This window comes from Colletes gigas, unplaced genomic scaffold (genome assembly GCF_013123115.1).
Source record: "Colletes gigas isolate AHSC1104 unplaced genomic scaffold, ASM1312311v1 Colletes_gigas_Sc00015, whole genome shotgun sequence".
Classification (NCBI taxonomy): domain Eukaryota; kingdom Metazoa; phylum Arthropoda; class Insecta; order Hymenoptera; family Colletidae; genus Colletes; species Colletes gigas.
Window position 1 is genome coordinate 5810603 of NW_025106644.1, and position 23980 is coordinate 5834582.

The window sequence follows — 23980 nt, forward strand, 5'->3', positions numbered from 1 at the left end:
TTTTTTTTTTTTGAAGCAACCATCAGTGGTCTCGACGATTGTAATTCGTGGTTTCGAGTTCAGCGATCGAGTGCTGGCTCTCGCGAGGGGTAAAAGGACTCTTGTATCGACGCGATAGCGTACCCGGGGACGACGGGGGTCAAAAACCGTGAAGGGTTGGTCATGATCTGACGCAGGGGGTGGTAGGGGAACGAGAGAGACGGGATAGCAATATCGGGGAGCCACGTTGCAAACATTTCGAGCGAAACCCCCTGGCAAACATCTCCCGGTCGGGAATATCGTCCATACTCGTTTCTAGAAACTTTGTAACCTCTTCTATAGGCTTTCCAATAATTCGAAAGTTAGTGGAAACTCGAAGAAATTAAAGTGCACAGGGGGGGGGATGCTAGTTCGATCGTCGATGGGAGGTCGCAGTTTATTTAAGAACGCGCATACGTCTCTTATTAGTTCGATCGGCAACCCCTTGGCAGGGAACGCGCGTTGGAGGAACGAGATACGTAATAGGACGAGGGGTTCGCGTACGGGCTTAGCCGAGGGTGCACGACCGCGTCCGAGCGCGGCCGAGTACCGCCGAACGAGCCCACCGAGCGGTGCAATCCGTCGGCGAGAGGCCGGTGTGTCCAGTCTCTAGGCAGCCTCCGCCCGTGTCGTATCGTTATTTCCGTTTCCTTAGTATAGTGTTTAACGCTTTAATTTCTAGTCTCGCGTAATCCTCTACAAGTTCATCACACGTTACGTACACACACTCGTATTCTATCGTTTCCATAGACACACACACACACATACACACACATACACACGTACACGCGTATACACAGGTTTGGCGCGCATATATGTATCACGGCGTGTACACGTACTCCCGGGCCCGTATTTTCATTTCACGACGAACGCGAGTACATTGGCGGCCCGCGGTCCACCGGATGGTTCTGCTCGTAGCTGTCGTGTCCGCGTCGCTGGCAAAATAGTGAGATCACAGGAAGCGAGCATAAATGCCGATTAACGAGCGCTCGCGTCGTACTTTTCTTTCATTGATTTCCCCTTCTGTTCCGGGCGGCGGTGCGAGAGCGTGATAGTAGTAGGTGAACCATAGAGAAAGAGTTTTAGAGATCAGGGACGAAGCGCGAGAGAAGCGATAGACGCCGCATAAACGCACAGGGCAGGTTCGCTGCTTGAGGTGCTCGGGGTTCCGCGTGTGTGCATTCTCGGGGGAGAAAAAAAAGCGATAAACGACGTCGAAGGAAAACAACCGGGTTGGAGAGAAGTGTCGCGGAAAGGAAAGTGTTTCTCTCTGTGTCGTTTGCTGTGTGTGTATGTGTGTGTCTCGTGTGCTTTCGCGTACATCGATAAGGTAGATAGCGGATCCGGAAAGGAGGTGAAGAATTAAACAGGTGAGGGGTCTTATATTTTATTTCTCCTCGTAGTTTCTCGCTAGCGACGTGTCGTCTTTCGTTGGAGGGATTCGGAGCACGTGCCGTGCCGAGGTTCGTGGCACATTCTCGTTCTCACCCTTTGCTTTCTGCGTGCTTTCGTCCGTTCTTTCTCCGCGTCGCTCGCCGCGCTTTCCCCGACTGTCTGCCTCCCCCCACCCCACACCCCCCCTTCACCGACCACGGCACGAGCTACTGCGTTTTGCGTGCGTGCGTGCGTGCGTGCGTGCGTGTCACGTCCACCGTGTGTGCTTTCTCGCGCGGAAAGGGGCGTCGCGAGCGCGAGAGGGGTTTCCCTCGGAGTGGCGGAGGGGAGGGATCTCTCGTGCGCGCGGCACCAGAGAAAGGAGAGTAGGAGGGAGCGAGGCGGGTAGCTGGCTGGACGTTGGAGCGACGGAGAGGGAAAAGGAGCGCGGCAGGGACCGAGGAGTAGTCGCGCCTCGTATTGATCGGTCCCGGCCACGCGATTTTCATGATCCGTCGCCATGGCCACCTGGCCACCGGCCGAAGATCGTATCTGCCAACCGTACATACGTGAAAATCGAACTTTAACCCCGGCGACCCACCTGCTACCATCCACAGACCTCCTCTTCTCCCTGGGGATCTCGATGGTCGCGGAATTCTTTCGCGCCTAGCGAAGCAAATCACTATTTTGAGAATCCGTTGGATCGTTGTCGGGGAAATTAAATGCACTATTGTGTGCTCGATCGAACGATTGTTTAGGCTGCCCGAAACAACGCTATCTTTGTACAGTAATAAATACAGTCGGTTGGAATTAAATAAATATTTTTTCCAGTCGAGGTTGGGTTTCCTAGATCGACTTTCGATGGTCGTTTGGGGTGGGTTTTCGCATTGTGCGTACACGCAGCCACGCGTAACGACTATTGTCGTGAATTGTAACGACGGTGCCCCCGGGACTCGCGTTTCGAAGTCACAGGGCGAACGATACGTTTCCCGATGCCTTCCTCCTGCCCCCGGGTACAATGGGGTTTCACGGCTTTCATCGTGACGTCCTAAAACATCGCGATGCCGAGGAGAACGCGGATCGATAACGCTGAAGATGCGGGGTTACGATAAGTCTGACATTTTCCCCCGACTCCGACGATATTCAACCCCATCTTGGGAACGTAAAAATGTCGATCAATTTCCAACGGTCTTGTCCATGATTTTGCAAGAATGGTTCGCGTCCCTCGCGTAAGGTCAGCCACCCCTGTCGATGGCAGAGTTTCATGGCGGTAGCTTTCACCGTCCCAGTTTCTTTCTCATAGTCGAAACGTGGGCACGTTCGATGCATATAATAAAAGCTATCTATTATCTCCGGAGAGTGAGTGGTCAGTCGGATTGGGGTGACCACAGTCACGAAACAGAGACTGCACCCTGCGTGGGGCGGCCCCAAGGACAGCTGATACGAGCGACAGACACACAGGCGGAAGGGAAAAAGAGAATTAAAATGTACACCGGTAGCCCGTTACCGAATTGATATGTGTGCGTCCGCGGCAGCTGTGTGTATTCGCCTTAACCGTGAACACCATCGGCACCCCACGGCCGTCGCCTATAATTCCCCCCCTCCGCGTCTCTCTCCGTCTATTTTGCTCGGTTTCCGTCCCTTCGGCTGCCTACCGGGTGTCTCGAGTGGAATTACCCGACAGTCAAACGCGATACTTTTTAATTAACCGACCTCTCGCTTCTTTCGTGATCGATGTATTGCACGGAGATAAAAACCTCGATACTTGTACAGGCACGGTCGGTAAGGAGGACGTGTCTGGATATTATCGATTCGTGAACTCATTCAGTTTTTTAATCAGCTGATCTCTAGCTTTTTTCATAGTCGATGTATTGCATGGAGAGAGAAACCTCGATACTTGTACAGGCACGGTCGGTAAGGACAGTATTCGTGACCATTAAATACTCGTTTTTTAATTATCCCTCGCTTTTTCGTTGGGAGTATTCGATGTATTGCACGGAGAAAGAAACCTCGATACTTGTACACATGGTCGGTAAGCAAGGCAGTATCGATTCGTGACCATCGAGTACTCGGTTTTTAATTACCTCTCGTGATTTCGTTGGGAGTATTCGATGTATTGCACGAAGAAAGAAACCTCGATACTTGTACACATGGTCAATAAGAGGAGAGTATCGATTCGTGATCATCAAGTACTCGTTTTTTAATTACCTCTCGTGATTTCGTTGAGATTATTCGATGTATTGCACGAAGAAAGAAACCTCGATACTTGTACACATGGTCAATAAAGAGGAGAGTATCGATTCGTGACCATTGAGTACTCAATTTGTAATTACCTCTCGCATTTTCGTTGGGAGTGTTCGATGTATTGCACGGAGAAAGAAACCTCGATACTTGTACACATGGTCAATAAAGAGGAGAGTATCGATTCGTGACCATGAAGTACTAGTTTTTTAATTACCCATCGCTCTTTCGTTGAGAATATTCGATATATTGTACGGAGAAAGAAACCTCGATACTTGTACAGACACAGTCGGTAAAGAGGAGAGTATCGATTCGTGATCATCGAATACTCGATTATTAATTACCTCTCGCTTTTTTCGTAGTCGATGTATTGCACGGAGAAAAAAACCTCGATACTTGTACAGGCACGGTCGATAAGGACAGTATCGATTCGTGACCATCGATTACTCGGTTTTTTCGATGGGAGTATTCGATGTATTGTACAGAGGAAAAAATTTCGACCTTCTTTTAACCCGCGACCATTAAATTTTAAAATTAATTTAGAAATTAGAATCCTTCGATTAAAATTTGAAGTAGGAGAGATTGCAAACACCCCATAGATATCTCGAGCGTATTGAGCACGGTGGTTGGTCAGGAGGGTGGAAGGGGGCATCGCGAGGGAGAGTCCCGGAGCCCTTTAAACCAGAACCAGGGGGTCGTCGCCCCTTTAAATTATCCTCGTTTCTATCGGACCCTTCCCTCTCTCGGGCCTGCCAACCGCCGCCACCGCCTGTTCTTTTCACGCTGTGTTTTCAAAGTCATTGTCAGATTACGTCAGCATCCTAACCCACGAATTTTCGACGTTAAAACACCCGGTACGAGATTGAAATTCTCGTCGGATCGCGATCGCGTTCCCAATGTTTTCTTTCGTCCCTGGAAAAAATTGCGCCTGTTGCTACGCGAATGTATACATGTACGGGCAAAAACAGAGAACAGTACTCGCGGATTTCGGTGTTCACCGAGTGTCGCGCGAAAGGAAACTTTGTGCATCGTGTACAGTGTTTTGGTTTGGCCCAGACGTTTTTACGTCCTTCGAGGCTTCATTCCGTCGGCACGCGTGGCTCCCCGTGTTTATACTCGTCTGTTTTCTTCCCGTGTTCTTACCAACAGCCGTTTGCGTCTAATAAACTGACGTACACACGGTCCGAATCTCATTGAAAGAGCCTCCGACGATACACGGAGCCTTCGATGATTTCGATGACGCGTGGTCGAGCCAACGACCCATTGTCAGAGTTCGACAGATCGCGATGATCGAACGCGACGATAACTTGGCCGCATTCTCGTTTCAGATTTCGTACGTAGTTAGAGACGATCCGGTAGAAGAGTGCAATGATGGCGAACGGAATGGACACGGTTGTGCAACAAAACGGTGGTTCCAACCTCGGGCATGCCCCGCAGGAAGAGTCCAAGACGAACCTGATCGTCAACTACTTGCCGCAGAGCATGAACCAGGATGACATCCGTTCACTCTTCTCCAGCATAGGCGAGGTGGAGAGCTGTAAATTGATCCGCGACAAAATCACCGGTAAGTTGCTAATAAACTCACATTTTCCCAATTTTCACTCACCATTTGTCAATAATTATCCTCCAATACAAGATAGTAAATACAGAGACAATAAAAAAAAATATTATTGGATTGTGCACAAATTAATATCGCCATTTTTCAAATCTATCATCAAGCAATTAAGCCTCTAGAATGTTACAAATTGAAAATCTTTTTTCCAAACTATAAAACGTTATGGGAGTAGGTTGTGTCTCTCCGCGCCATTCGTTTGTTTGTCGATGGACGACGTCACGCGAATGGTGTTTAGTCTCCACGGGGTTGCTGTTTGTTTGGCTCTATCTCGAAACGATCGGGGGAGGATAGGATCTACTGGACGAGACGACGTTGATGTGCTCGATGAAAATTGTCGGATGGAACGATCGTCGAAAGTCGTCAGCAACGGACACCTGTCGATGGCAGATGTCAGCTATCTCGCGGTTTACAGCGTTTCATCAATTTCACGTACGCAGTGGTCCACCCCATCGACTCCAAACCAACCCCCCCATATTCGACAGAATTACATGTTCAAACACAATGTCAACAACCACTCCCTCGACTTCTCAGGACAGTGAAAACTCATTCATCGATTCTACTTTGTTTTATCTCACATCTCTAGATCTATCGATGTCTCATCGTCCTCAACATGATCAAAATTCGACTCTCCAGGCTTGCAAATCTTTCAGAATTGCTGAGTCCCAAAGTCCTAGATCGTCACAACTGGTTCTGGAATATGAATTTTTAAATAGTGTATCTATCGATGTACGCGATTATTATGCCGTGGGTTCTCGAGTTTCAAACGATTGCGTAATGTTGTGATTTTTCGTTTACCAGAGGCTGCATATTCGCCGCGTAATTCACCGTAATTTGTACGCGCGTACGCGTCTGGATTCCGTGCGTTAGTGGCCGGTGTAGCACGTGCGCGCGGACGTCGCGACGCTATTTCGAGCGGCGAAGTAGCGGGGGCGTCGTTTGGTTTTGAGGCTCCGCTGCTTTATATTCGACCTCGCGATCCTCAGGGCCGTACTGCATCTCGACCGTTTCCTGTTTTACGGAAACATCGATGACAGCGCGCCACCTCGACGGCACATTCAAAACTCCCGCGCTTTTCCCGCGTTTACGAACTTTTTATACGCAATACAAAGTTCTTCTCTATTTATTACTCGTATCGAACTCATAAATATACAAATTTCTCAATACCATTCCATAGAAGTGACTTTCAACTCTTTTCAACTCATTCGCGACGCCATTTTGTTTCTCTGGAATTATTTATCGTTTTGGATTTTAAAAGTGTCATGAAATGTTCGATAATTGTCAAGAATTTCTTGATATCATTCTATAGGGGCGAGTTTTAACCCTTTTCAATTCATTCGTGACGCCATTTTGTTTCCCTTATTTATCGTTTTAGACCTTGGAAGAAATGTCACGAAATATTCTCTAATTATCACGAATTTCTTGATACGATTCCATAGGGGTGAGTTTCAACTCTTTCCAACTCATTCGTGACGCCATTTTGTTTCCCTATTTTATCGTTTTAAACCTTGGAAGAAGTCTCACGAAATATTCTCTAATTATTTGTCAAGAATTTCTTGATAAGATTCAATAGGGATGAATTTCAACTCTTTTCAATTCATTCGTGACGCCATTTTGTTTCCCTAAAAACCAATTATTTATCCTTTTAGACTTTGGAAGAAGTCTTACTAAATATTCGCTAATTGTCACGAATTTCTTGCTAAGATTCCATAGGAGTGAGTTTTAACTCTTTCCAACTCATTCGTGACGCCATTTTGTTTCCCTAAAAACCAATTATTTATCCTTTTAGACTTTGGAAGAAGTTTTACGAAATATTCTCTGATTATTTGTCAAGAATTTCTTGCTAAGATTCCATAGGGGTGAGTTTTAACTCTTTCCAATTCATTCGTGACGCCATTTTGTTTCCCTAAAAACCAATTATTTATCCTTTTAGACTTTGGAAGAAGTCTTGCTAAATATTCGCTAATTGTCACGAATTTCTTGATATGATTCCATAGGGGTGAGTTTCAACTCTTTCCAATTCATTCGTGACGCCATTTTGTTTCCCTAAAAACCAATTATTTATCCTTTTAGACTTTGGAAGAAGTTTCACGAAATATGCTCTAATTATTTGTCAAGAATTTCTTGATAAGATTTCATAGGGGGCGAGTTTCAACTCTTTCCAATTCATTCGTGACGCCATTTTGTTTTCCATGAATTATTTATCGTTTTAGCGAAATTCTGAGATTATCGAAATATAAAATGGCGCCTGATGGTTGGAATCATAGCCCCCTCCATGTTTCTCTAGTCTCAAGAAATCGTCATCGAAATTCGTTTGCACTCTTCTGTTACAGGTCAGAGTTTGGGTTATGGTTTTGTTAACTATCACCGGCCGGAGGACGCTGAGAAGGCCATAAACACGCTCAATGGTCTTCGTCTGCAAACCAAAACGATCAAGGTTCGTTTCCCATGGATGCTCCGAATAAAAAAATGTCGATTTATAAAGATCTCGTGTTCGATTTCTTCTAATTATAAGCTAGATTTTAGTCTCGTTCGTCGAGGAACGTTTTTGTGAACCAAAATCGATGTGGTCGTCGATCAGTGTCGTTCTTTATTCATCCAATAATGAAATTGAGATCAAATCAAATGACGCCATTTTGATACTTGGAAGTAAACAAGTTAGAGTCGTAGAAAAGCACAGTAAATTTTGATTTGTTATTATAAATAGATAGATAAGTGTTTTTTATTTGCACAAAGAAAGGTAATAATGAAATTAAGATCAAATAAAATGACGCCATTTTGAAACTTGGAAGTAAACAAGTTAGAGTCGTAGAAAAGACCAGTAAATTTTGATTTGTTATTACGAATAGATAAATAAATGTTTTTTATTTGCTCAAAGAAACATAATAAATGGCGCCATTTTGATTTTAAATCATGAATGGATCATTTTAGCCACTGTGGTGGTTCTCAACATCGAAAAATGCGTTGTAAAACATCATATAAACCGAGGTTATCGATCAGTGACGTCCTTTATCTGTAAAAAGAAAAAGATTAAATGGCGCCATTTTGAAACGTGGAGAAGCGCGGTAAATTTTGATTTTTAAATTAGAAACGTATCGTTTTAGCCACCGTGGTGGTTCCCAACGTCGAAAAAAAGTTACTATCGTCCTTTATTTGTAGAAAAGAAAATATCGATTAAGTTAAATGGCGCCATTTTGAAACGTGGAAAAGGAGGTTAGAGTGGTAGAGAAGCGCGGTAAATTTAGATTTGAAATTACGAGCGGAAAGTTTTGGCCCTGTTTGGTGGGCCCTTCGAGCGTCGAGCGGCGTTTCGATTTGGACAAAGATTTAACAATGGCTGGTTTCCCCAGGTGTCGTACGCGAGACCGAGCAGCGAGGCGATCAAAGGCGCGAACCTTTACGTCAGCGGTCTGCCGAAGAACATGACGCAACAAGACTTGGAGAATCTGTTCTGCCCTTACGGCAGAATCATCACGTCGCGGATACTTTGCGACAACATCACCGGTGAGTTGTCGTACGTTGTCACTTGGCAGTAACGAGGATCGTGTTGACCAGTTAGCGAAAAAAACGCCCCTGCGGTGCAACACGGGGGCCCCCCGAGGCCCCCGGGAGGGCGAAAGAGACAATAATGGTCCGATAAAGCAAAGTCTCTGCTAAAAAAAAAAAAAAAATAAATAACCGAGGAACGAATGTGTAGTTTCGGTATCGGTGCGAGCCCAGACTCGCGATCGAGCGAACTTGCGTGTCCGATCGAGGATCGACAAAAAGAGAGTAGGCCATGGGGTTCTAGTCGTTTCACGCGGGGTGGATCGGTGCGTCTGCAATCAGAATATGCTCGTCGAGAAAACGAGTCGAGAGTGTAAAAAAAAATCGAGTTGTAGCCAGCAGCGAACGAAACACTGTGCTTTCGCTACTTTTTGCGTTACGTCGATTCGATCGAATCGGTTTCACTTTCATTTGCTTTCACGGTTTCTTTCTCTGTGTTTTCTTTCATTTTTTTACGAACGACCAGAGAGGATATCTCGTGATCGAGAGGCGAAACACACACACACGATCGCAGCTGGGACTTGTTTGCGATCAGAGAAAAAAAAAAAGCCTCTGCTTTCGTTTTATCGGGGTTTCTTTACTTGCGTTGCGTTATCAGCGTTCTGTTTACATAATCCTCAGTTGTACGCACAAGCCTCATGGCCTAGCACCCTCTTGTTTTTACACGTATAATTATTGATTTCTATTTTTTTTTTTTTAAATTCAACTTTATTTTCTGTTTCGTTTGATTCGAACGGGTTTACTTATTTCGCCGCTTCCTTTTATTTCTCTCACGCCTCCAACACTGGCATAATTTTCTATGTTACACACGCCACAGGACGCGCTGCCATCCCGTTTTTAATTTTCTCCCTTCGTTGCTGGTTTGCTTTTCACTACTTCCACAGCGCGGTCCTCGATCCATACTTCTTAGCCTCTATTTTAGTTTCTATTATTATTATTATTTTCGTTTGTTTTTCAGTTCAACCTCGAGTATGTTTGTTTTCTACCGTTTCACGATGCGTTGAGAATTCTTGCATACTTAAGGATGAAGAGAGAAATAGCGTAATTAACACAAAGACTCGCTCGCCCCTTATTCATCTCATCCTCTTTTGGGTTGTTAAAAAAGAATTTGGAATATTGGTTCATTTTTTCGATCTCGTTGGCGTCGAATCGTGTATCTTTTCATTTAAAAATCGCGGTGATTCGACGCCAACCCGGAAATAAAAAAAAAAACGCCCGTCGATGTTTCGCCGTCTTCTTATTACTCTCTATCCATTCTCTCACGTTCTCTTTCGTTTACCTTCGGCTATATCATTTGTCGCATCCCTCCGTCTTAGAATCAGGGGCGAGCGAATCGTGTATGCTGCCAGTTGAATTTTAACGTGATATGATTTTTTCCGTTTCTGTTTAGTTCGACAGATTCTGACCGGCGGCGGAGACTATTTGCCCGGTACGTAACTCATACAACTCTCTTTTCTTTTCCCTCATTCACGTTCGAGCTGAAACAAAAGCAGCCGCTGTTAATTCGTTCTTTTTTTTTATTTTCAAGCCGATTGCATTTAACCTCTCAAGGATCGAAATTTTTTTTATTTCTCAACAAAAAAGAAAACAGAGGGCGAACATTGGGTTCTCCTTTTATATTTATTTTTTTTTTTATTTTTTTCCTGTCGGCTGCTTTGTTCGCGCGATCACGTTGCCAAAACAGTTACGATCCAAAAAGTTCCTCCCGAGCGCCGTTTTTGTTTCTTTACGCTTTTTGTCGTTATTATTTATTTTGCGACCGTGGTCTCGATTACAGCGTATCGTTCTTTTCGTTCCCCCATTTTACCGCGTCGTCGACCACGTCCTTTCGCGCGTTAAAAAAGATAACTTGGCTTCAAACGGCCAGGGAAACCACACTCGATCGGTAAACATACGGCGAAAAGACGCTCGCTCGAGAACACGACGTAAAGAAACGAATCTGCGCGCACCGAGCCACTCGATCTAGAAAACCGCATCAACGACGGATTCTGCGGTTGTTCGTCGTTGATCGCGGCGATGGATAGTACGCCACGGTTCTAAACGACCGGAGAAAGGTTCGTTAGCGTTCGAATAGATCGTTAACAAAACCAACACGTCGACTAAAATGAGGCTTTCACGCCGCACCCCCCTCCGGGTTCTTCCGGTTACTACCACCTCCCCACGGAGACTTCCGGCGTCCATTTTGGAGAACTCTTCACCCAGCATTGCAATTTTCATAGTTTTCACTTACATTGCAGTATTTCGGTTCGATTATAATTTTAATGATATTTGCTACTCTTGTAACTTTGTTTTGGTTAATAATATTTTGGTTAATATTCTTTTTAGTAGTCATGCTTTCTTTTAATTGGGATGTATACATTGTATAATAGTATTTAGGAGTAACTTTAGGGTTGAAATTGGAGTGAAAGTCTTAAATTGAAGGATAATAAGAATATTTTATTGAATATTCTACTCAATATTCAGTTTCTGCTTTTAATTAGGATGTATAAATTGTATAATTGTATTTAGGAGTCACTTTATATTGAAATAGGAGTGATAGTCTTAATTTGAATGATAATATGAATATTTTTATCAATATTTTTCTCAGTATTCAGTCTTTCTTTTAATTAGTATTTATAAATTGGTATAATAATATTTCAGAGTATATTTAATGTTGAAATAGGAGTGGAATCTTAAATAGAATGATAATATGAATATTTTGTTCAATATTCTTCTCAATATTCAGTCCTTCTTTTAATTAATATATATAAAAATTGTATAATAATATTTAGAAGTAAATTAATCTTGAAATAGGATTAAAAGTCTGAAATAAAATGAAAATATGAATATTTTGTTGGATATTCTTCTTAATATTCAGTTTTTTTTCTAATTAATATATATAGAAATTGTAAAATAATATTTGAGAGTAACTTTAATGATGAAATAGAGGTGAAAGTCTTAATTTGAATGATAATATGAATATTTTGTTCAATATTTTTCTCAATATTCAGTCCTTCTTTTAATTAATATATATAAAAATTGTATAATAATATTTAGAAGTAAATTAATCTTGAAATAGGATTAAAAGTCTGAAATAAAATGAAAATATGATTATTTTGTTGAATATTCTTCTTAATATTCAGTTTTGTTTTCTAATTAATATATATAGAAATTGTAAAATAATATTTGAGAGTAAAATATGAAAATATGAATATTTTTGTTCAATATTCTCCTCAATATTCAGTCTTTCTTTATAGAAATTGTATAATAATATTTAGGAGTAACTTTAATGATGAAATAGGAGTGAAAATGTTAAATAGAATGATAATATGAATATTTTGTTCAATATTCTTCACAATATTCAGTTTCTTTTTTTATTTAGGATGTATAAATTGTAAAATAATATTTGAGAGTAACTTTAATGTTGAAATAGGAGTGCAATCTTAAATAGAATGATAATATGAATATTTTGTTTAATATTCTTCTCAATATTCAATATTTCTTTTAATTAATATATATATAAATTGTATAATAATATTTAGGAGTAACTTTAATAATGAAATAGGAGTGAAAATGTTAAATAGACTGATAATATGAGTATTTTGTTCAATATCCTTCTCAATATTCAGTTTCTTTTTTTAATCATCATATATAAATTCCTAATAAAATGTAGGAGTAACTTTAATATTGAAAAAGTAGTATCTCAAATAGTATGTTTATACACTCCTCCATTTTTATCATTCATATAATACCTATAAATATCCTTTTAATTAGTCTCAGAATTTTGCTTTAAAAAACGACTAACCAGTCTTAAATACCTAAAATTTGTATAATAAAATAGCTTAAAGAAAAATTATAAGAAAGAGGGTTGCAATGTTGGTGAAGCTTAGCAAACGAAGCTGCTAAGCTGCTAAGCCCCCCCCTCCCCGGAAGTCTCTTAGAGTGGTTGACCGCGTAAGACGTGGAAGAACGAACCCCAAAACGAGAGGGGAACCCCGTCGAATAACCAGCCTGACCGATTCCGACAGGATTGTCGAAGGGGGTCGGTTTCATAAGGTTCGACCAGCGGGTCGAGGCCGAGAGGGCGATCCAAGAATTAAACGGTACCATTCCGAAGGGCTCGACCGAGCCGATCACCGTCAAGTTCGCCAACAATCCAAGCAACAACAACAAGGCGATACCGCCGTTGGCCGCCTATCTGGCTCCGCACGCGACCCGACGATTTGGCGGCCCGATCCACCATCCAACCGGCCGCTTCAGGTACATTCCACTGTCGCCACTATCCAGGTACCTACTCGCCTCTACTCGCTCTACCCAAAAAGATCTCTCTCGTCTCTTTTTCTCTATTTTTCTACACTATCATGCTTTCCGTTTCCTGTTTTACGTTCCGTTTCTATTTCTATTTCTATTTCTATTTCTATTACGTTTCTGTCTCTTGTCTCTCTCATTTCTATTCTCGGTTCATTCTCGTTCTTCCGTATCGTTCGATAGATACCGCGTCGACGCGCGATCGGTCGATCGATACTCTCGAACGCAGCCTCGACGCGCGAGCGGTCGATAGCTACTCTCGACACCCGCGATAGGTCGACCGTTCCATAACCACGGAGAGTCGATCTATCGCGACGAGATATCGAACATCGAACTGAAATTTTTCACAACTACGAAAGTATCTAGCGATCGTTCGATCGTATCTTTTTTCCTGGTTTAACGCACTCACCGTTTGAGTACCTGAGTACACTGCAGGCTCCTCCTTCTGCACCTCATCTACCGTACATATTTCATCACATATTTCCGTTTTTTTTATTAACTCGATCTTACGTATCCTGGTGCATGCCACGTTGCGTGTCATCCTCATCAGAATTCGATTTCAGTTTCCGTGGTTTTTCTTTTTCCCGCGATGATAAAGAAATTTTCCCCCTCCCCGAAGAGAAGATAATCGATAGAGTCGACGGGTCGAGCACACTCGGGAAGCCATTAAATCGAACGCGATCGATGTTCTCGATATCAATATTTCAGCGACACGAACGTTGCGTATCGGGTTTAATCCGATCGTGAGACACGCGATACGCGATACGCCAGAAATTGCTGCCTTTATTTTCACCTTTGTTATCGTCGACACCTGCGAATCGTCCCCTCAATTCTCTGTTATTTGGATATTTTTGGATTTACCGATCCCTTCGAGAAACTACTCCCCTCCCAGTTCCAGACTCCCCACTCCCCCCTCTCCTTTCCCGACCAACAACGAGTGGTACAAGGTGGTCTCTAAATTAGATACTAATTATAGTTAGAAAGTATAGTTGTAAGTCCGTCGGTCGTGCAAAACAAGTCACGTCGTGCGATAAGACTGATCCTTGACCACTCTGGAAACATGGAGGAGCAAGGCACACACAAACGTTCTGTTATTTCTGTAAGTTTTGTTGGTTTTTTATCCTCGCGATCCACGGTAAGGTTCATCAAACTCTAATAAAAATAAAATTGCTTACCGATCTCTCGATTTCCAATACCGATCATTCCGATTCACTCCGTTTGGAGCGTTATGGTGGACCGCGAGGCCGACTAAAAATTCGAAATGGCGTCGAGGAACGTCGGTAACGATAAAGTTCCGCGGTACACGCGCGTATATGCACCACAGCCACGATCCTCGCCATTATTTAAACGATGACGACGATTAACGAGCAAATCGAACGTCGAGCTTCTTACAAGTCCGTCTGTAAGGTCCAATGCCCGGTTAAATGAACGCGAGATAACTTACGAGAGAGAACTCGTTCATCGATCTCTCGATAAATCGAGAAACTTTTTAAATTACGCTTTGGCTTTTTGCTTCGCCTCCCAAAACTCCCTTTATCTCGATCTCACCGTTCGATTTTGCGCTTTCCTGTTCTTTTATTTCCCCTCCTCCATCGAAAGAAAGTTTAAAACCGTTTTGGAAGCTCCGATTCTCTGTTTTTTCCCCCTCACTTCTTCCTCCACTTTTGTTTCCTTTTCTTATCATTTCTTACGTTTCACTCTCGCTGTATCTTCCGTTCTCTGTTCTCGTCTTTGTCTGTCTGTCTGCGTTTTAATTTTCCCTCCCCCCAAATTTAACGAGAAAAGCAAACGGAGAGGCACCATAGGTGGTAGTTCGGTGAGAAAAAAAAAAAAAAATTATGGAAGCGACACACACTTTATCCCGACCTTTTTCTGGCTCGTTCCCGGAGTATCTCTCTTCTTACGTTGTTCTTTTTGTGTTTTGTTTTAGCACTGGCAAGGCCATGCTTGCCATTAACAAAGGCTTACAGAGGTCAGTATTTTTTTCGTTACTACCACTACGTTCCCTCCCAGTTCTTTCGTTTCGTATTGAGTTTTTTTTCGTTCTTGTTTGTGTGGCTTCGTTCTGTATCCTCCCCACGTGCTTCGTGTTAAAAATTTCATACAGTCTCTGTAGAAGAAAGTTTCTCTAAAAAAAAAAAGAAAAAGTAGATTCCAAGGGAATAATAAAAATATTGCTGATTTATTTCATTTATTATGTATTCCGCCATTTTGGGAGAGTCTGTGAATTGTTTTAATCCTGTATGAAACTTTTAAGGCTCTTTCTCACTTTTCGTCTCACGCTTTTCTATTTTCTCTCGTCTCTCTTTCCTTCGTTTAATTTTCGTGTCTCTTGAGTTGACAGCCTTGATGCGTTTCTCTGCCCTACGTGATGTCACCGAGCATACATACGCGTAAACGTTTTTTCGAGAGGTCGATTCTGTCGATCTATCGACCGAATCGACCTCTCGATTTCCTTGTACTCGTATCGAGTATCGATATATATCGATATATCGAGAGGAATGAAATGAGAAACGAGTCGATGCAGTCGCGCCGGGACCGTACAGACGGATTACGAGCGATCTTTCTGGATAGATCCATAGATCGTCGCGATCTTGTCTGCGATTTAGTTGCACGAAATCGCAGCTGACTCGAATCAACGTTCCTCGACAGGCTTCGCATTTTCTTCTCCCTTGTTTTGTTGTTTCTTTTCTTTCGTTGTCTGTATAAATCGATTGTGGCTCGAGACCGTGCACCAGCGATCGCTCTCAATATCTATAGATCAATTAAAATGAAAAGAAATCTCAGTTGAATATGAGATATATTTTAATCATTTTAATTATTTTTTCTGTGCACATAAATTATCACACGCATTAAGTATTCTGATTAGATTGTAATTTCAATAAAAAATGCGTGATGATCTTTGAAATAGAGTGATCGAAGAGCTAAGCAGGATGCACGATCTCACAAAAGAATCGAACTCACCGAATCGTAGATATATTATTTCGTTTTGGCGCACATACCGCAAAAGAATCGCACTCGATCATTTTGAGAACGATGGACCAACGGTGTCTACGACTTCCGGTGCCAGAAGAAACGACTATAACGTTCGAATAATTGCGAGAGGTCGTTCCCCCATAACACGATCTGGAAGATTCAGGCAGAGATGGGCAATTTCGAAGAAATAAATTCGTACAGAATATTAAGTAATATTTTTTGGACAGTAAAATTCCGATTATGTGGCACACTGGGAGCCTGGGGCAATGCTATAATATCAAATATGCCGGATAATTGTACTATACCTACATTTGAAGTGATAAAAACGAGGAATATTATATCTCAAGTATTATACTTTCGGTAAAGAATTTTTTTCTCGAAACTGAGTAGGATTTCGAGGGTATGTCTGTTCATAAAAAATTATTGTAATTGGCCCCTGCAACCAAAAATAATTTTTTTAGAATCATTTGAAATTTTTTAATTTTGTTGAAAAATTTCACAACTTCTCGAATTTTTTTCTCGAAAGTGGGTAGAATTTCAGGGTTATGTCTAATGATCAAAAATTAGTGTAATTGACTCCCCTAGCTAAAAATAATTTTTTTAGAACGATTTGAAATTTTTTTTTTTTTCGTCGAAAAATTTAGGGACTTCCCCCTGTCGATATTCCTTCGAAATTAATTTTCCATTTTTAATCAATTTGTTTGGCGCGATACGGAAATTTTGTTTAATACTTTTTTATAGGTACCCATGAGCTCTATTTCAGAAAAAAATTTCATTGAAATATATTCACTATTATAGGAGTTATGGCTGTTTGAAAATTGGACCATTTCTATGGGGTTCTCCTCACTTCACGGGGTTAAGGAGCAACTTTTCGAATATTTTTGGAATTTCTACATATTCTCCACTAAAATACGCGTTGTTTGCCTTTTTAAACATTAAAATCCTTCGATCCGTTCAAAAGTTATGACGTTTTAAAGATACGCACGAAATTTTGGAGTAACATTTCTGACCTGCAATTATACTATCAGTAATGAATTTTTTTCTCGAAAGTGGGTAGCAAATCAGGGGTATGTCTATTCACTAAAAGTGATTGTAATTGACCCCTTCAACTAAAAATAATTTTTTCAAAATGATTCAAAATTTTTTAATTTCCAAAAATTTCTCCTCCTACTCGAATTTTTTTCTCGAAAATGGGTAGCAATTCGGAGGTATATCTATTGACCAAAAATGATCATAATTGACCCCTGCAACTAAAAATAATTTTTTCAAAATGATTCAAAATTTTTTAATTTCGTAAAATTTCTCCACCTAGTCGAATTTTTTTCTCGAAAATGGGTAGCAATTCAGGGGTATGTCTATTCACCAAAACTGATTGTAATTGACCCCTGCAACTAAAAATAATTTTTTCAAAATGATCCAAAATTTTTCAATTTCCAAAAATTTCTCCTCCTACTCGAATTTTTTTCTCGAAAATGGGTAGCAATTCGGGGGTATGTCTATTCACCAAAAATGATCGTAATTGACCCCTGCAACTAAAAATAATTTTTTCAAAATGATTCAAAATTTTTTAATTTCCAAAAATTTCTCCACCTGCCCCTTCTCGATTTTTCTTAAAAATTTCTTTTGTATTTTTATTAAACACAACCGCGGGTGCCAGATAATCGGAACTCTACTCTATCTTGACAATTGGCTCATCTCTGGTTTCAGGGATACCAATTCTCATAATTGTCGCGGGATGAACTCCACCCCTAATCGATTTTCTCTTCCAAAAATCGTAAATTAGTCGATATTTTTATATCTTTTCATTCCAAGAAATTTACGGAAGAAAGGGAGACGCTTGTTAGGGGTCGAGTCCGTCCCCCGCGTCATTAAGGAAAAACCACCCCCGACGAAGACGACGCGTGTATATACGCGCGTGTTTGTATGAAAGTCGCGGTTCCTAACGAGCGTTTGTAACGAATGTGTACGTAATTACTGTTCACCACCCCCGGCACTATACTGAAAACTCACTGAGATGTACCCTATTTTAACGCGGCTGTGACCACAAGCAGGTACGTAGATACACTTTTTCTACGTCTGTAAATATACTCTACGTTCACCTACACGCCCGTCGATGTATTCAGTGTTCGTAATTTCCGCATGTCGATTAACGACCGTCCACGTTGCATGTTCACCGCGAGTTTTCTTTCAGTTTTACCTTTATTAATTAAAATTTCAGTCCGTCGAGACCCCCCCACCCCCCACGTTCGACTTCCGGCGTAGACTTGCATGACGATCTTTTCTTTTCTGTACTTCATCTCTCCAACGAGGCAGTAGCGTTTCTTTGTCATTTATTATTAATTTTTTTTACGATAATTCAGAGTGTAAATGATTTGAACCCTCGCACGACTTTGGTAGCATCTGTCCCCTCAATAATAATTACTGTCTCGCGAGACAACGCGAACCTCGGGTGTTTCTGGGCTGAGTCGCCATTTTGTTGGTCGCAGACTATCGCTGTTTACTTAATTTGTAACATTAAACATAGATCACTTGCAAATTTTTACGTTGAATACTGATTTTTGTAAGAAAAAAGAAATTTCTGGGTATTTGCGTTTAATATTTTAACGTCTAAAATCGTTTATATCAATCTTAATATCTGTTTATTAGCATTTTGAGAGTTAATATCGAGTAAAAGCTAAGAATAAAAGTCGTTTAATTTGTTAACACTTTACCGACCGGTAGCGGTTGATTAATCGGCTATCGGTCGGTAAGCGTTGGTCGGTAAAAAAGTCGATTAACAGGCTATCGGTCGGTAATGTGTTAAGATTGAGAAATATAATGATATGGAGGTTAGGAACATTCGTAAATCCCATAATTCCCTTTATTTAATTTACAACAGAAAATGGCGTATGATTAAACATGGATGACTTGCAAATTTTGACGTTCAATTTCTGGGTATTTGCGTTTATCATTTTAAGGTCTAAAATCGTTTATATCAATCTTCATATCTGTTTATTTGTATTTTGGGGGTTAATATCGAGTAAAAGTTAAGAATAAAAGTCGTTTAGTTTATTAATGATATGGATGTTAAATGTGGAGGTTAGGAACATAGATCCCATGATTCCCGTCGTTTTTGCGCGCGTAATTGAAATCGCCGTAAAGCGACACCGTCGTTCCCGGTTGCAATGCTCGGAACGACGGCGGAGGATCGATGGCCTGGGTGGCGCGAATCGTCGATGGGTGAACGTTTTCGACTGTTTCAGGTATAGCCCGCTAACAGGCGATCTATTGGCGAACTCGATGCTGCCCGGACACGCGATGAACGGATCCGGCTGGTGCATCTTCGTCTACAATCTGGCGCCGGAGACCGAGGAGAACGTGCTGTGGCAGTTGTTCGGTCCGTTCGGCGCCGTCCAGTCGGTCAAAGTGATCCGCGACCTCCAGACGAACAAGTGCAAGGGGTTCGGTTTCGTGACGATGACCAACTACGACGAGGCGGTGGTCGCCATACAGAGCCTGAACGGTTACACGCTCGGTAACCGGGTACTCCAAGTCAGCTTCAAGACGACCAAGAGCAAGGCGTCGTAGGACAAGCAACAACAACGCAAACAACTCCACGCAACCACAGCCACGAACGCGGACACGGACACGGGTTCGAACACAAACACAAACACGAACATGAACACGAACACGGATCTAACCACGACCACGAACACGACCACGAACACGAACACGAGTACGACCACGAACACGGACGTGATCGTTTCATCGACCGCCGCCACGGCCTCGGGGACGTCCGCGACCGCCGCGATCGCTGTGATCACGACGCCATCGCCGAGGACCGTCGAGGCGCTCGCGGCAATCGCGCATGCTTCCAGTAAGAAGATGGACCACCAACCGAACCAACTAACTCGTTATAGCGTCAGGGGCGCGGTGTACCGACCGCCGCGCAATTACGAGTACTTGTACGACTTGATAACCGACTCCGATTTCGACACGCCGGACGAGAACTGCTGGTTGTCAGCCTGCTTCGACGAATGAGGCCCGGAGGTATCGTTAGACCAGGATACGACCACGACGACGGGATCCCTGTTACGTCGATGGGCTACGATGTCGCGGAACAAGACGGGGTGAGAGGGAGAGAGAGATAGAGAGGTGTGCAAAACGTGCACGTGTGCGTGTATGGCGAGATAGAGAGGCCGTGAGTATGGGTTACGTGCTGCGTGTGTGCGTGTGTATGTATGTGGGCCAGAAGGGGGTAGAGTTCGGGGGTCGAGGAGGAAACCGACGGGGCAAGTAGATCTCGTGGACCGTGGCTGCGGAGACAACCTGTGGAGGAACTTGGCATTTTCTTTCCGTTCTGCTCCCCGTTGTCCCTCTCTTTTTTCGGGCAGCTCGACACACGGTAGCTTTACGGGCCCTGCCGTTGCGTGTGGCGAACGAAATTCTATTCCAATTCTGCTGGGAACCTCTTCCGGGGGAAGGCCACAGAACGCCTGAAACGAAGCAGCGCCATCTAGAATAACAGCGCCATCTAGAGCAGCCATTAAGAAGGCACACGTTTGTACGAGCGTTTCTTTCACTGTTTTTTCGTACGCAGAGTCCCACACGCCACGGAACGGCCCTGTATCTGTATAATAATACGTGCGCTGGTGCACATGGGGGGTAGTTTCCGGCGAGGATCGATGAAAGTAGCGCGAGGGCTGCGTAGAACCGGGGGAGGTGGACGGGGAGAGATACGATCACCGGGGGAGCTCGCGACACGCGATAAAGGACGCGTGGTCGCGACTTCCGGTGCTCGTTTCTTTTACACCTCCGTTCCCCCCTCCCCTTGCACGACACCAAAGAGTCACCGACGTCAGGCTGTGAGCATGAAACGGAATTCGACGCGAAAATAACGAGCATCGATCGACGAGGTTCCGGAATTAACACTTTACCGGTCGGTAAGCGTTGGTCGGTAAAAAAGTTGATTAGTACGCTATCGGTCGGTAATGTGTTGGTCGGTAAAAAGGTCGATTAATAGGCTATCGGTCGGTAATGTGTTAAGAACCTCCGAGCCGCGTTCTCGGCTCGACCGGAAGCGGAGGATCGTTGGGAGGTCGAGGGCTGCGCGGGAACGTGGCTTTTCCACGCCTTTCCGATCGAATTCCCTTCGCAGTGATCTCATCGAAGCCACGGATCCCGCGTTTCGAGGACGTGGCTGCTACCCCTTAACGCTCGAACAGGTTTCAAGGTCTCACACGCACAGATCATTCGTCTTCTGAGGTTGTGGGAACGTACATTCTGCAGTTTCGGGCGGTCCGCGTATTTTTAACGGGATGAAGAGAGAAATAGGAGGGCGTAACCGCGGTTGAAAACCGTGCACGATATATTTTATAACAGGGGCAACACAGTTTTAGATTCTCGATTATTGAAAAGAGTAATAGCGCGCGTCTGACGGCGCGGGGGGTGTAATCAATCTCTAAAGTAGACAACAAGGCACTATAAGAACGAAGACTGAACCGAAGTAACGCTGGTTTGTTCATTCGATGTACAAGGATTGGCGGCCAGACTGAAACGGACGAGCGTTGAGGGGTCGAGACGATTCTAAACGAGGCATCTCGCGTTCAAAATGGCGGACTAGAAGTGTGGGTGGTTGTATCCAATCGAAACACGGAACGTGCACGAGGCAAACCCGAGTTAAACATAATCCAGTCTACGTAGAAACGATATTTCTATTGCAAAGTATAGACAAAGGGAAATGAAAATTGCACATTGTTTGAATGTGTGTTGAACGCGTCTGTGAACGTTCCGTGGACAAAATGGACGATGTAGATCGTGTCTGATGCGAAAGAAAGGATGGACAGGCCGTGAGGCGAGAACGGGACGGGGACAAGATCGATCTATCGATCAGCGAAGTAGTTCTCTCGCGCGCGACTTACGCGGAAACCAAAGAAAAATTTAAAGAGAACGATGAACGTACTTAAATCTTAATCCTCCGTATTTAAAATCCGTAGTTGAATTTAAGACGTCGACGAGTACCGGAAAGACGAATTATATATTATCGTACGCTATTTAAGGAGATACTTTTTAGGGGCTCACGTGCATACGAGAGATCTCGATAGATCCCGCGGTAATAAACGAGGACATCGAGACGCTCGACCCGAGTTTTTTTTACGTTCGTTCGGTTACGTAAAACTGTACTTTTTTTCGTTGCTAGTCAAGCTCTTGTACTTCTCTGTCGGTTCTGGCCAAAGAGATCCGCAGCTGGTCGCGTTGGTCAAAATGCGAGGACCTTATTTTCATTATTTGTTTTCTTTTTTTTTTTTTCTTCTTTACGTATAGGCGAGATGTGTTAGCTATAGTACAAAGTGCATTCTCGAGCGCGCAGTCTGATTTTACCCGGAGCTTTTTCTGTATAAAAAAAAAAATAGTCCCTTCGAGTGTGCACCGTTTCGTAGGAAACTCGTTGGCGCCTTTTTTTAAAAAAAAAAGAACGCGCTTGCGCGACAGGGACGTGTGTGAAAGGGAACCGCCGTTTCGCGGCCGAAATACTCCAATTTTTATAAAACGCCGAACGGGTTCGTTCGCTTACTTTTCTTTTTAAAAATACAAAGATAAAAAAAAAGATAAAAAAAAATATATATATATAAAAAAAAACACAAGTCTAACGTACAAAACGATATTCGATGAACGAGATGTGCTTGCAATATTATCATCGTACACGCTCGAGACGGTGCACGGTCAATGTGATACAGATCGAGGGGGGGCGAACGAATGATCCCGTCGATCGTCGCAACGCGTGTCTAGTCTACGTGCAAAGGGGGCGCTGTACGCCGCTGAACGCGAGTAAACGACTCTCCACGGGGAAAAAAGAAAAAAAAAAAAAACGACAGATCTTTTTAGAGTATTAAGGTTAATCAGACAGGATCGATAAGAAGGCGCGATTTAGGCGGTACGATGCGTAAGGTAAGCGAAACCGGTGTCGCTCGCGCGAATCCCAACGACTAAAATATCAGGAACAAAGCTTGAAGAATTTTAAACGGCAATTTGATACGAAAACACAAGTTTTCGCTTGTAAAAATCATTGGATTTTGTAAACTTTGATACGGGACTGATTAATGCCGATTTAATTTCGTTAATTACTACTCTATTGTACTATGGAATGTCCCCTGGACGAATCAGCTTAATGGAAATCTAGGCCAACGAATTCTTCGTCGCTTTTCCCGATCGCGGCGGTTTGAAATTGCCGCGCGCGCGCGCGCAGAGTCGTGTAGTTCGATCGCTGGCCGGTGGCGCGCGAGTGTCGCGGAGTGGCGGGAGACGGTCGCGTCGTTGCGGCGCAGCGCGAGCGTACGCGGATTTTGTATGTACTTAATCGCGAGTAAAGCGACAATTTCTTAAGCTCTTAGATTTAGTATATTTACGTGAGAGAGAAGAAAGCGTAGCGTGTATATGTTGTCCTATTTATGTGTACCTTCTTGTGTCTAGTCCGGGAACGAGGGATCGGGCCCCTCGGCGCGACCGTGGGCAAAAAGTGAAACGTGAAAATGGCGGCGCGTTCGGGGGGGCCCGCGTTCGGGTTTTCCCAAATGAAACGTAATTTTCAACCTCAAGCAACAAATGCTATCAGCTAAGATTTTTATTTTATTTATTTGAAAACCCCGGTCGACGAACTGAGTCTCGCGCCGGGGCGAAGAGGATCTCGATGATTAGTGCAAATTATTATACACTGTCTGACGATGCAGTGGCGTCGGGGCGTGCATTGGCGTAGAGGCGTACGCGGAGAAAAATTATTCGATCGAAACGATCCGCCCTTCGTTCTCGTGGGTGGGTCGAGACGGATGTTTTTATTGGGTGATGGGGGAAACCGGAAGCGTACGAATTTCGAGGAACGAAGGGCGAATCGCGGGTAAGAGAATTTCTCCGCGACTTAGGGTGCGAATTCATACACCACGTGCAGTTACA

At 43.3% G+C, this 23980-nt stretch overlaps 1 protein-coding gene across 4 annotated transcripts; it reads left to right on the top strand.

Annotated features, from left to right (window-relative positions):
* Window positions 1–610: 610 nt before the first annotated feature.
* LOC122399715 (ELAV-like protein 2) lies at window positions 611–23052 on the top strand. Of its 4 annotated transcripts, XM_043400604.1 has the most exons (8): window positions 611–1388; window positions 4962–5197; window positions 7579–7682; window positions 8596–8749; window positions 10182–10220; window positions 12799–13030; window positions 15009–15050; window positions 19297–23052. In XM_043400604.1, exons 2-8 carry the CDS (start codon window positions 5002–5004, stop codon window positions 19619–19621), a joined length of 1092 nt encoding a protein of 363 aa, XP_043256539.1. In that variant the 5' UTR covers window positions 611–1388; window positions 4962–5001; the 3' UTR covers window positions 19622–23052. The 4 variants fall into 4 exon arrangements, with proteins under 4 accessions (XP_043256539.1, XP_043256540.1, XP_043256541.1 ...); XM_043400605.1 differs by lacking the exon at window positions 15009–15050 and having other exon boundaries at window positions 12799–13057; XM_043400606.1 differs by lacking the exon at window positions 15009–15050.
* The last annotated feature ends 928 nt before the right edge of the window (window positions 23053–23980 follow it).